Here is a 13,874-nt window from a genome sequence, read left to right as displayed (position 1 = left end):
AAAATAAAAACGCTAAACAATGCATTGCCCAGCAGTCGTTCTTCGCCCAAATGTAATGTCAAGCGTTAGAACCAGATGACAACTTATTTTTGTCCAGTTCAATGTCATTATCGATTTTTATGTTTCAGCGAGAACATTGGGAGTTTTCATTGGCTGCCATCTTCTTGGCGCCTTTGAGCACTTACTGCTATACTCCGTGTCACCTAACAACCGACTGCTGTGGATGCTACGAGCCATTGAGGCGAATCCAAGGCACTTTGAGAGTTTCCCATAACCTTTGAGAAAAAGCACGTTTTTTCAAGATAATTTTTTTTACCGACTTGACGGATTTTGTGAATAACACATTATTTTTGGAACAACGCCACTAGATACAGACGAAAGGAAAGACTGGAGAACACGAGCATGGACAGATTGTTTTCACGTAAAGCCTAGCCAAGTGCTGTGTTCTCGGAGCCAAATTGGCTAGGAAGACTCGAACACTAATTAGGAATTCTTGCTCTTATTCCTGCAATGCCCATACAAGTTACCCAGTAAAAAGGCATCTTTACTTGACATTCTTTTCAGCTAAAATTGGATCTTTTGCTAACACACAAACGAGCCTCGGGAAGAAGATCCTCTTCCTTATCGTTCTCGCGGCGAGATAAGCTGCGAGCCACGCGCTTTCCACGGCGGAGCCGCGTCGCCGCGTGGGCACATCACTCCCGCGTAACAAGGCGAGGAGAAAACGTAGTTCGCTCTTTTTCAAACAATAATAGCTGTATTACGTCACCTACAGCCAAAGATTTGACGTTGTTGTCAAAATATAATGTGCATGTGCCTAAAAAGAGCAATAATAATAACTTTAGCAATCTTTTCGCAGTTCGCTATTTCTATTGGTCCAATTCAATGGAGGTGGTGGAGACACGGGATGGACCCCGCAAGAGGATATAGTGCCTGTGTATTTCTATTGCTGTGAGTTTACAAGGGCGCCTTGCCATCTAGAACTGCTCATTTTTATGGACTGAAGCCAAACAAACAATATGCTTCCAAAAACAAGCTTCTCCAAAAAGCACTTGAGTGCCCCTTTAGGCCTCCTCAAACATTGGGGAATGAACAAATGTGTTGCATTTGATATTACTCGTTTAAAGTTATATGACCCAAGTCGTGTCGCTTTGAGAAAGAAGTAAGTTTCTTGATGCGTGAGCTTTCTGTGCAACATGGCCCGACTCCATCAGTTCTAGTGCAAAGATAACATAATTAAACAGCGCACAAGGAGAGGGACAGAAAAGGAAGACAGAACAGGCAAGCGCTGACTCGCAACTGACGATTTACTATGAAAAGGAGAAGGAAGAAAACTACACACATGAACATATATCGGAAAAGAGAAAGATGTGAAAAAGCTAATAAATTAAATAAAATTACACCTAAAATAATTATAGCTGAAAAGTAAAACAAAATAAAATGAAAATCAATCTCTCAAAGTCCTAGGCATGTCCAGTGCCGGCACTCCGAAGCCTTGACCATACACCTATTTGTGCGCAGCTGCCCCCATAAACTCATACTCGCTGTCTTGTAGTGTTAATGATGGCTGGCTCACACATTTGGATTCGAGCTTTCTTATCCAAAAGGCTTCCACTATTTCTCTTGTTGTTTTTTCTTTATGGGAAGCTAGAACAGTTGTTGCACAAAAATCTGGATCACATCCACAGGTTCTGCAGTGGATGGCTAGGTGGCTTCCAGTGGTGGTTTGAAGAGACTGTTTATGTTCCCTCAAGCGGTCGTTGAGGCAACGCCCAGTCTGTCCGACATAGGTTTTCCCGCAGGACAGAGGAAGATGGTAAACCACTTGTAGAATGCAAGACACAAAGTGCACCTTGTGGTTTTTCATGCAGCAAGCCCTGCTGTCATTGTTCTTGTCCACAAGCGTGCAAATTCTACCCAGTTTGTTTGGGGCTGAAAACACCATGGGCACGTTGTATCTATTGGCAACATTTTTTAAGTTGTGCGACGTCTTGTGGATGTATGGTATAACTAGTGGTCGGATATTGGTAAGGTCTTTGCTCTTTTTTCTTTTGGTCGATCCTTTACAGGTTTGTATCAGAGTGCCCGCAACTTCACTTAACATGGCTGATGGAAAGCCGGATCTTGAGAGTTTGTTTACTTGAGTGCTGAAACTCTGTTCGATGGTGTGGTGACAGGATTTTTTCAAAGCTGAATACATGCACGAACTGGCTATCCCTCTTTTTATTAACTTTTGAATGGGCAGATTGGTAATTAAGAATTTCTTTTTTGGAGCGTGGTAGGTAGGACCAACAAATGTGGTGATCTGAGATTTTTATAGATAGGTCCAGGAACTGCAGCACATTTAGAATAGGTTGTTCATACGTAAAACTCAGACCTTTACCGCTTCTGGAGAAAACACTCAGGATTGTATCTATTAAGTATTCTGTTTGTTCTTCTTGGAGGATAAATAATAAAGAAATTCTTAATTACCAATCTGCCCATTCAAAATTAATAAAAAGAGGGATAGCCAGTTCGTGCATGTATTCAGCTTTGAAAAAATCCTGTCACCACACCATCGAACAGAGTTTCAGCACTCAAGTAAACAAACTCTCAAGATCCGGCTTTCCATCAGCCATGTTAAGTGAAGTTGCGGGCACTCTGATACAAACCTGTAAAGGATCGACCAAAAGAAAAAAGAGCAAAGACCTTACCAATATCCGACCACTAGTTATACCATACATCCACAAGACGTCGCACAACTTAAAAAATGTTGCCAATAGATACAACGTGCCCATGGTGTTTTCAGCCCCAAACAAACTGGGTAGAATTTGCACGCTTGTGGACAAGAACAATGACAGCAGGGCTTGCTGCATGAAAAACCACAAGGTGCACTTTGTGTCTTGCATTCTACAAGTGGATTACCATCTTCCTCTGTCCTGCGGGAAAACCTATGTCGGACAGACTGGGCGTTGCCTCAACGACCGCTTGAGGGAACATAAACAGTCTCTTCAAACCACCACTGGAAGCCACCTAGCCATCCACTGCAGAACCTGTGGATGTGATCCAGATTTTTGTGCAACAACTGTTCTAGCTTCCCATAAAGAAAAAACAACAAGAGAAATAGTGGAAGCCTTTTGGATAAGAAAGCTCGAATCCAAATGTGTGAGCCAGCCATCATTAACACTACAAGACAGCGAGTATGAGTTTATGGGGGCAGCTGCGCACAAATAGGTGTATGGTCAAGGCTTCGGAGTGCCGGCACTGGACATGCCTAGGACTTTGAGAGATTGATTTTCATTTTATTTTGTTTTCCTTTTCAGCTATAATTATTTTAGGTGTAATTTTATTTAATTTATTAGCTTTTTCACATCTTTCTCTTTTCCGATATATGTTCATGTGTGTAGTTTTCTTCCTTCTCCTTTTCATAGTAAATCGTCAGTTGCGAGTCAGCGCTTGCCTGTTCTGTCTTCCTTTTCTGTCCCTCTCCTTGTGCGCTGTTTAATTATGTATAGCAACCACCAACTAGCCCAAGTATCCACCATTTCAAAGATAACAGTTGCGTACGATACAGTTAACTATGATAGGAGTAGGGAAAAATAGCCGGCCTCCAGGTGAGGCGCTGCGTGTAGAACCCACCAGATAGCGCTGGTGTTCGATTCCGGAGCCCTCCTGCCAACGAAGTTCGCGCCAAGCGTAGCTGTTTTTTATCTTAGCGGTTCATTAGTGTGGCCTATGTAGGCTTTATGGGTGTTTCAAGGTCTATGAATTTATGTTTAAAGCTTACTTGGACAATGTAGTGAAAACCGGGGTAACCAGTCTTGCATGCTGGCGCGTAGCGGTGCGCATTCATTTTTTTTCTCTTCGTTTATATTGCTTAGCGGCAAGACTCGAACCTATGTAATCAAAATGCCAAGCACTTGACATTCACGAAAACAAATTGCGAAAACGACCGTAGACTCCAGAGAAACCACCTGAGAACGTACGCGACGCCATATCCCATGTTACAGTAGCCATGCCCACCGTATTTTAATAACAGCGCCATTCGCGGCAGTCTACTCTTCTGGCTTCACACGGCCGATGGGGCGCCGCCGACGCTTTTTCCACGGCCCCTACATTCTAGTTCGCTGTACTTCCGATGGTTTCCTACCTGCTTGCTCAATGCACCATCCAGCCCCCTAGCGGAGATCAATGGGCGGGATTGCTGGCACGGAGATGCGCTCCGACAAAAAACCGAAACATAGAAACGCATCCAAATTGAGAATTGTTTGTAACGCCTGTTGTAGCCCTGTTTCAGCATTGTCTTCACCATGTCATCGACGTGTGACCTCTGTGCAAGGGGAGTACGTCGAGGAGATATTCGAACGGGGGAAGCTTCCCTTGTCACGATTCGATGTGTAGCTACCTGTAATGTTCGGCGAGTTCCCGGGACAGCGGGGCATTGACGAGTGCACGCAAGCTTGCCCAGTGTTCATCTGTTTTAATCTCGTGCGACATGCTCTTTATATACCAGGTGTGCAGGGGGCGCCACCTGGCTGTCTATCACATTCCTTCCCCCCCTAACAAAAATGAGCCAAGGTCCCACCGATTTTCACGGCGAAAAGCGCACAGGAGGCTTTCGTGCTCGATTACTTCTCCTCGGTAGTGGAGTACCAGGACTCCTTGGTAGCGGAATGCAAGGAACAGGCTGAGTATCGTCATGCTGGTATTCAGCTGTTACGGTTTGAGGTACCGCTTGGGCAGAATCCTCTAGTGGTACAGGCACATTCTCATTAGGAGGAGCGGCCTGATCCACCGACTCTGGTCGCGGACCCGATGATGCCCTAGCTTGGGATAGGTCAGGACGCAGATGTCCTTCATGACGTCTCCAACACCGACCATCTGGGAGTGCGACATCTGTGATGTGGTCACTTGGAGTGTCGGTCACAGTTGCCGGTACCCATGGTGGACCTTGTCGAAAATTTCTCGCATAAACGGCATCACCCGGTTGGACAGTTGGTATCAGTCGAGCACCCCTGTCGTGCGCCATCTTCTGGATGAGTTGTTTTTTCGATACGCTTGACCTCAGGTCCGGGTGAAGTAGAGCCAAAGCAGTCTTAAACTTGCGGCCCATCAGTAACTCGGCCGGAGTGCACCCTGTGGTTTCATGAGGTGTAGTTTTGTAGTTGAGCAGGATTCGGGCCAGCTGACACTGAAAACTTCCATCAGCTGCCTTCTTCAGCTTCAACTTTATGGTTTGAACCGCTCGCTCAGCGGCTCCATTTGACGCTGGGTGATACGGGGGTGTTAGAATCTGCCTTATTCCATTTTGTTGAAGGAAGTTCTTAAAGCTACCGCTTACAAATGCCGGCCCGTTATCGGATACGACGAGGTCTGGTAGTCCGTGACAGGCAAACATCACCCGCAGGCAAGGGATCGTGGCTTCTGCCGACGGCGTGGACACAGGAACGACCTCAATCCATTTTGAGTAGGCGTCGACCACGATGAGTAGATATCGGTTCTTCATTGGTCCAGCAAAGTCGATATGAAGACGAGACCATGGCTTTTCTGGGAATGGCCATGGCATCATTGGTGCTGGTCGTGCGAGTCGCTGGTTTTCTTGACACACACGACATCCCCGCACTGTAGCCGCAATGTCTTCATCTAATGATGTCCACCATACATGGCTCCTAGCCACGGCCTTCATTTTGGCGATCCCTGGATGACCTTCATGCAAGAGTCGTAGAACCTCTGGTTGTAAGGATCCTGGGATGACGACTCTTGACCCCAACAGGATACAGTTCTCTTGTACGCACAGCTGAGTTGTTCGAGGAGCGTATGGTTTTAAGCCTGGGTCATGCAGCTCAGCTCCAGACGACAAATGATCTCGAAGCTTCGCCAAAATCAAGTCTTTTGAAGTGGCGTCGGCCACGACAGACGCAAGTAGTACGCGAGGATAGGCCCCCTCGAGCATAAATACCTCGGCTGGCCGCTCGATGGAACATGGAGGAACTGGCAGCGGCAGCCTACTCAAGGCATCCGCATTTGCTATGTGTGAACCAGGTCTGTACTTGAGTTTGTAGCTATAAGCCGACAGCATCAGTGCCCAACGCAGCACACGTGGCGAACAGGTCTCAGGTACAGGCATGTCCGCAGCAAGCAGCCCCAGCAAGGGCTTGTGGTCTATGACCGCTTCGAAGTCACGGCCCCACAGGTGTTGCCGAAACTTAGTCACACCAAATATCAGAGCCAGGGCTTCCTTGTCAAGCTGACTGTAGTTGCGCTCAGCCGGCAGAAGACCTCTAGATGCAAACGCAATTGGTTTCTCAGCACCTGAATCTTCTCGGTGAGCAAGGACAGCCCCAATTCCGTACGGTGGCGCATCGCAGATAAGCACCACTGCTTTCTTCGGGTCATAATGCGCCAATACCGCGGCAGACAGCAGTAACTCCTTGCTCTGACGAAAAGCCTGCTCCTGGTCCGCACCCCAAGTCCAAGGCGTCTTTGCCCCCAGAAGATGGTTTAACGGATGTAGGACGCTGGACAAGTTAGGCAGGAACCGACGATAGAAATTGACCAGTCCCAGGTAGCTCTGCAGCGCTTTTACATCGGTAGGCCTTGGAGCTTTCAGTACTGCGTCAGTCTTTTCTGGGTTTGGTTGGAATCCCGCAGAGCTAACGACATGACCCAAGTATTTAACCTGGGGAACCAAGAAATCGCACTTGCACAGCTTCAGCTTCAGCCCAGCTTGCTGCAGCCGACTCAGCACTTGGCTCAGGTTTTCCAGGTGGTCTTGATCGTTTCGCCCTGTCACGAGAATGTCGTCGAAATATACAACGACGTGCTTAAGTTCTTGCAATAGGTTCTCCATCTCTCGTTGAAAGATCGATGGTGCAGAGGTCACACCGAACGGCAGGCGAGTGTACTGGTACAGACCTCGTGGAGTGTTGATGGTAACCAGTTGTGACGACTTCTCATCAAGTTTAACTTGTAGGTATGCATCTTTTAAGTCCAACTTGCTGAATTCCTCGCCTCCGCTCAGCTTAGCAAACAGGTCCTCCACTCGCGGGATCGGGTACCTTTCAGGTACAGTCACAGGATTCACAGCGACTTTGAAGTCTCCACAGATGCGAATCTGCCCATTTTGTTTCAGGACCGGTACAATAGGGGCAGCCCATTCCGAAGTCTTCACTGGACGTAGGACTCCCTCCCGTCCCATGCGTTGCAACTCCTCGTTGACTTTGTCAAGCATCGCAAATGGAACTGAACGAGGCTTGAAAAACCTTGGTTTGGCGTTGTCCTGAAGATTTATCTTTGCGGCCACCCCCTTGAAAGTTCCTAGACCTTCATCAAAGATACTGGAGTATTCAGCAACGAGGTTCGCTACAGAAGTCACAAAGTTGACATCCTTCGCGTTGGAAAGCTTGATGCCAAGGCCTTTCATCCAGCCACGTCCTAGCAGAGATGGGCAGGTGCTAGGGACAACATACAGGATGTCCTGACATTCGCGGTTTCCAAGTCTCACCGTTGCAGCAAGGCTTCCCTGAACTAGGGAAAGTTCACCTGAATAGCTTTTCAGCATGATGCGCGACGGGTCCAGCTGGCTTGATGGAAATTCGCGTCGAAATGTCTCCTCAGACACAACAGACACGCTAGCTCCCATGTCAAGTTCCATCAGCAATGGAGTCCCGTTCACCGTAACTTCCACTCGGAAAGGTTGGCCGTCGACTGCAGAAGATGTCATTTCCCACATCTCGTAGACTTCTGGCAGTGAGACGTCTTGCGACTGGCCCGCTTCGTCCAAGGTGTGTACCGATCTCGGTATTCTAGTGGACGTCGTCGGGCCGCCGGCGGTCGCATCCGCTGTCTTCCCCTTGCACACTCGTGCCAGATGCCCCTTTCCCCGACACTTGTGACAAGTGGTACTTGCATGACGGCACTGTGTGGCGTAATGCTCGCCTCCGCAACGAAAACACGAGATGGTGCCAGTCTTCCGCTTCGGGTTCACAGCTACATCGCGTGACACTGTGTTAGCTGACGCGAGGTTTGGCTGGATAGACGTCGATAGCATCTGCGAATCTTTCTTCGCTGCCTCCATTGCAACGACCATCTTTTTTGCGAGGTCAAGGGTCAAATCTGGAATCTCTAGGAGTCGCCTTTGTATCATCTCGTCGTTAATACCTCCGACGATGCGGTCTCGCAGCATTCTATTTCGGAACGCGCCGAATCCGCAATCGTCCGCCAGCTTGTTCAGACAAGCAAAGAAATCCGCCGCTGTCTCACCGTCATGACGCATCCGTGAATTGAACTTAAAGCTTGCGACGACTTCCGAAGGCTTCGGTGAGAAATGCTCGCCTAATACCTCGAAAATGGTTTCTAGGCTGGCCTCCGACGGTTTGACAGGAGCCAGAAGATTTCGAAGCAGCGAATATGTGGCGGGTCCAAAACACGTAAGTAAAACAGCTCGCCTTTTCTCATCCCTGACATCGTTGGCGATGAAGTACTGTTCAACCCGCTCCCTGTACTCGCTCCAGTTCGTTTCAGTGTCAAACGGCTCTAATTTGCCGACCACCGGCATTCCAGAACAGGCGCACGGTCCGACGGCAGCAGTTCAACACTTCCACTTCCTCGTCGCCACTGTAATGTTCGGCGAGTTCCCGGGACAGCGGGGCACTGACGAGTGCACGCAAGCTTGCCCAGTGTTCATCTGTTTTAATCTCGTGCGACATGCTCCTTATATACCAGGTGTGCAGGGGGCGCCACCTGGCTGTCTATCACACTACCAATGTCAGCCCCGTATTTGCGTCTCCCTTGCTAAAAAGGCTTGAGAACCTTTTAGGTAGCTGAAAAGACCTCTCAGCGTCGAGTTTATCCAGGTCGGCGGACGCGCCTTCGCAGAGTGGTAATACGCGCGTGGTTCATTTGATAAAGTATGCGTTAAGACAGATATACGGGGATGTGGTATTAATTGACACCCCACTGTCGTAAAAAAACGTTCCCGTAGCGGCACCTAGAGAAAACAAGTCGGTGGTCAGATGCAGTAGCCCAGCGGTGAAAACGAGCACGCACTTGTGTGCTTAGAAAAACTCGACGCCAAGGATGCACCGTTCCTCGACAGCCGTGACGACAACAGGCAGAGGAGCGTGAAGTCTTCCCAGCCTGAAAGGCATAGTTGCGGAGCCGAGGACAGTCACCATATATGTCCCTTGTCGTGGTTTGCAGACTGTAGCTTTCAGGGTTTTGTGGAACAGCTCAGTTCGCCTTCGTCAAAACTTCCGGCCTGATTACAGAGACTATAGCTCCGACATCAAGGAGTGCGCGCACTGGCACCCCGTCGACGTCGCCTTGCACGTAGATAGAAGTAAGAGGCGGTGCCGGTACACGAGTTGACGTGATTCTTCGCGGAGTCGCCGTTGTTGGGGGCCGGCTGCCAGAGCCATAGTTAGGGCAGTGTGCCCACGTGTGTCCCTCCTGATGGCAATTCCAGCAAACGGAAGCTAGAGGCACCTGCGTCCCTATTGCCGTAGTCTGGGGCTGCGTGGAGGGTCGTAGAAACGTAGATCGGGATGCCTGCCGAGCAGCTTCTACCTCTGATGCACAGGTGTGGGCTGCCCGCAGTGACTTCGAGTGTGCTAGGCGAACGGCGTCTTGCACGTCAAGAAATTAGAATGCGTCGATGAATGCCATAGTTGCCACAGCTTCAACCGTGTCCTCCGGGCCACCGGGCAACGCAATGTGGACAAGGCGCTTATTGTCATTGGCGACTTGGGAGATCGTCTTGGTGCAGCCTGACGGCGGTTGCGAAGTCGCGCACGATGAAGGAAGCGGAGAGGTCCTTCCCCATAGCGTTCGTTTAGTGCTGCGTCCAAGGCCTCGTAGGAATGGCGAGTATCAGATGGTAAGTAATGCAGCACTGTCAGCGCTAACCCAGTTAGTTGGGCAGCCAAGGCTTGCGTCTTTTGAGCCGTAGACCAATTGTTAGCGTCAGCGATGATGTTGAACTGTGATATGTAAGGCGCCCAAGGAGCTGTACCGTCGAATATCGATGGTTTCAGTCGCAGACTTGAAGGTCCCGTAAGGTTCTTGACAGGAGGTTCGTCGTGTGGTGTTCCTCGGGTCTAAGGAATCGGGGCTCCGAGGCTGCAGACTTTCGGTGAGCGAGGCGGATCGGTGGCCGAGTGGGCTAGTGCACACCAGCTCGGAGCACGTGGAGCGAAACCTCGCGCTGCAGAACCCAGGAATCCTGGCTTAATCCCCACCCCGGCCCGTTTTGATCTGGATGAGTGTTGTGTCGGCAACATTGTCATTTTGTATATAGAGCATCCCACTGAGCATCCACATCGCGAAAAAGATGAGATTTTGGGTTCGAAGCTCGCGGCGTACGCATCTCTTCTTCGCGGTCGCTATGCCGGCGACCAGGGCTGCAACATAATATTGGCCACGAGGAGAAAACCATAAAAAGCCACCATGAACTTCGGGCTCACGCCGCCGCTGCCGTTTCTGCAAACGCCAGGCCAGCCTCGCGTTCCATGGCCGCAATGGGAACAAACGTACCTTAGGTTTCTTGAGGCTTCTGGCGCAGACGAGTTCAAGTTCAAGTTCACTGAGCTGCAAAGCGCGACGAGCTATGTGCCGGAAATGCAAAAAGACCGGCCACTTCGAGAAGGTTTGTAAAAGCACCACGACGCAGGACCTGGACGTGAAAGAAATCAGCGAGACTACGAATTGTGACGTCGTGCTTCTTCAGGTGAAAACGGACAGCGGACAACGTGGCATCTACGCCGATCCGGAATTAGAGACAGTGAGTCTGCGCTTTCTGGTAGACACAGGCTCTTCAGTGTCAATCATCACCGATGACATTTATCGGCAATGGTTCCGCGAGCGACTGGCTTTGGCACCGCCGTCTGTCAACCTGCTGGACTATTCGGGATGCAAGATCGAAGTGAAGGGACGATTCCTCGCCAACGTTCGCTACAAGGAGCGTTCGACTTGCGTACTATTTTACGTGGTGGCCAAGGGGACGACCCTCATCGGATTAGATGCAATCTGCAATTTACAACTTCAGATTGAAGGAGGAACCTTGCAATGTCTGCACACGCGAACCGATGAGAACCCGCTACCTGCTGACATGAAGAAACAAGTCTCACACTTATTCACCGACAAGCTGGGTCTGGTGAAGGGCTTCGCTCACCAGGTCAAGAGGCGGGAAACAGTTAAGCCCGTGGCGGCCAAATTGCGGCGGCTGCCTTTAGCATTGCGGGACGACGTGTCCGTGGAACTGCGCCGATTGGAGCAAGTTGGAATCATTGAACGGGTCGAAGCCTCTGAATGGATATCTCCAATTGTGGTCGTAAAGAAAAAGGACGGCACTATCAGGCTGTGCGTAGATTTGCGCGAGCCGAACAAGGCCATTTTAGTGGATGGATTTCCACTCCCACATACAGAGGAGCTTCTTCGCCAACATGCAGGGTCGACTCACTTCTCGAAGCTAGATTTGGCCTCGGCCTATCACCAAGTTGAACTGACTGCAGACAGCCGGGAGCTGACGACATTTGTCACTCATGACGGACTTTTTCGTTTTCGAAGAGTATGCTTTGGGTTGGCGTCAGCTCCGGCGGCGTTTCAGAGAATGATGACCTCGATCCTGGATGGCTGTAAGGGGGTGCTATGTTACATTGACGACGTGATCATATTCGGCAAGTCCGAAGCAGAGCACAGGGGAAATTTGCAGGAAGTTCTACATCGCATTTCTGCTGCTGGACTTCAGCTTAACCAGAAATGCGAGTTCAACGTGCAAGCACTCGACTTCCTGGGACACACCGTGAGTGCAGGAGGACTAACCCCTCTTCACTCCAAAGTAGAAGCGGTGGCAAACGCTCCCGTACCAAAAGATGCAGCTGCTTTGCGGTCGTTCTTGGGACTTGTCGGATACTACGCAAGATTTTTGCCAAATTATGCAGAAGTAGTAGAGCCTCTAAGGAAGCTGTTGCGTCAAGAGGTCCCATTTATATGGAACAAAGAAGCAGAACAGAGTTTCGAGCAAGTCAAGACATCGCTCTCAACATGCGGTGCTATTAAGATGTTTAATCCTGCACTACCGGTAGTTGTCACTGCAGATGCATCCATGCATGGGCTCGGTGCTGTGCTTCAGCAGGGTGTTGGCGATGACTTGAGAACAGTGGCGTTTGCCTCACGAACACTCTCGCCGGCTGAACGGAAGTACTCCGTGGGAGAGAAGGAGGCCCTTGCCTGCGTGTGGGCGTGCGAGCATTGGCACGTGTTTCTCTGGGGACGGCGGTTCAAGCTAGGCACGGATCATCAAGCGCTAGTAACTCTCCTATCCTCTCAAGGGAATGGCCGAAAGCCACTGAGGATTTCAAGGTGGTCATCTCGCCTTCTTTATTACAACTTCGAAGTTGCATATCACCGAGGAAGCGACAACAAAGTAGCAGACGCTCTGTCAAGGTTGCCATTACCTACCGGTGATGAAGAAGAGGAAGAAACTGTATCATTCGTGTCATCTTCCATCACAAAGCATGAACTACAAGAGGCTGTACAGACGGATGAGACATTACAACTTGTCATGAAGTACATTTCAACCAAGTGGCCAGACAAGAAAAGCTCGACTTCCAAGTCACTCGCATTCTTCCGAGTGAGAGACGAGTTGGCAGTGGTGGACAACTTGCTGCTGCGAGGAGAACGACTGGTCATCACAGCGTCGCTGATGGCCACCATGATTGGGCTGGCGCACGAGACCCATCCTGGCATTGTCAGGACCAAGCAAAGGTTGCGCGAGCGATATTGGTGGCCGGGTCTCGACCAACAGGGGGAGCAAGTCATCAGGAACTGCTGTGAATGCCAGTCTGCAGACAAGTCCGCCAAACCCGTCACAGCACCACTTCAGCCAATTCCGCTTCCAGAACGGGCCTGGCAGAAACTGGCTGTGGATATTGTTGGGCCACTCAGCAGAACTGGGAGTGGACACGAGTATGCCATTACCTTGGTAGACTTTTACTCAAAGTGGCCAGAGGTATGGTTCGCATCAGTTGTCACAACGCAGACGGTGATTAAATATTTATCTGCTACGTTTAGCAGAGAAGGCTACCCAGATGAAATTCTGACGGACCATGGGTCGCAGTTCAAGTCGGCAGCCTTTGAAGACTTCCTGAAAGAACGAGGAATTTGTCACCGCTGCTCCTCGGTTTATTACCCACAGTGCAACGGGCAGGTGGAGCGGTTTAACAAGGTCTTCAAGGGGTTCATCCAGACGGCAGCTCTGGAGCACAGGCCTCTTGAAGTGGCCGTCCTGGAGTACCTGGGCGTTTACAGGTGCACACCTCATGCCACAACGGGGGTGCCGCCTGCTCTGCTCCTGCATGGTCGAGTTCCTCGGTCGAGGCTGGACATTGTGGGGTTCCCGTCATCAAAGTTCTTTGTGAACCCTAGCTCTGAATTAGCTGACCTCAGAGCGCGAGTACAGCAGCGGCAGGCTTACAGCAAGCGCTTCACAGACTCCAAGAGGGGAGCAAGGGCGCCCACCTTCAAGCCGGGCGATTTCGTCAGGGTTCGCAAGCCAAACATACCGAAGAAAGGGGCATCGCACTATACGCGCCCAATGCTTATTACTGGTACACATGGACCAAGTTCTTACATCCTCAGCGACAACCGGACATGGAATGCGTCGAAGCTTTCCGGTTGTGGAGAAGCGGGGAAGCGCCTGTCGACAGCATCACAGCAGGCGGCGTCAACGCTAGAGTCGGCTGATGCAGCTGTAGCCGAGATCCCAGAGACTGGTCCCGTGGCTTCTGCGGCGACAACCGAGACCGCGGAGATGGATTCCGTTTCGGCTTCAACGCTGCCGGCGGTACCCGAGACCTCAGTGGCTTGTTCGGAGTCAGAGGCAGCTTCGGCCCAGG

The 13,874-nt window shown here is 50.3% G+C and overlaps 1 protein-coding gene across 1 annotated transcript; it reads right to left on the bottom strand.

The window, feature by feature from the left end:
* Window positions 1-4,284: 4,284 nt before the first annotated feature.
* On the bottom strand, window positions 4,285-8,056 carry LOC120846605. The gene is made up of 2 exons (XM_040218432.1): window positions 7,242-8,056; window positions 4,285-4,309 (listed from the first exon to the last, which is right to left on the bottom strand). The coding sequence occupies exons 1-2, from the start codon at window positions 8,054-8,056 to the stop codon at window positions 4,285-4,287; spliced, it is 840 nt and encodes a 279-aa protein (XP_040074366.1).
* Window positions 8,057-13,874: the final 5,818 nt, after the last annotated feature.

Source organism: Ixodes scapularis, unplaced genomic scaffold (assembly GCF_016920785.2).
Source record: "Ixodes scapularis isolate PalLabHiFi unplaced genomic scaffold, ASM1692078v2 PGA_scaffold11__112_contigs__length_91849675, whole genome shotgun sequence".
Taxonomy (NCBI): Eukaryota; Metazoa; Arthropoda; class Arachnida; order Ixodida; family Ixodidae; genus Ixodes; species Ixodes scapularis.
Note: the sequence above shows the minus strand (reverse complement) of the source record. Positions and strands in the feature narration are given on the sequence as shown.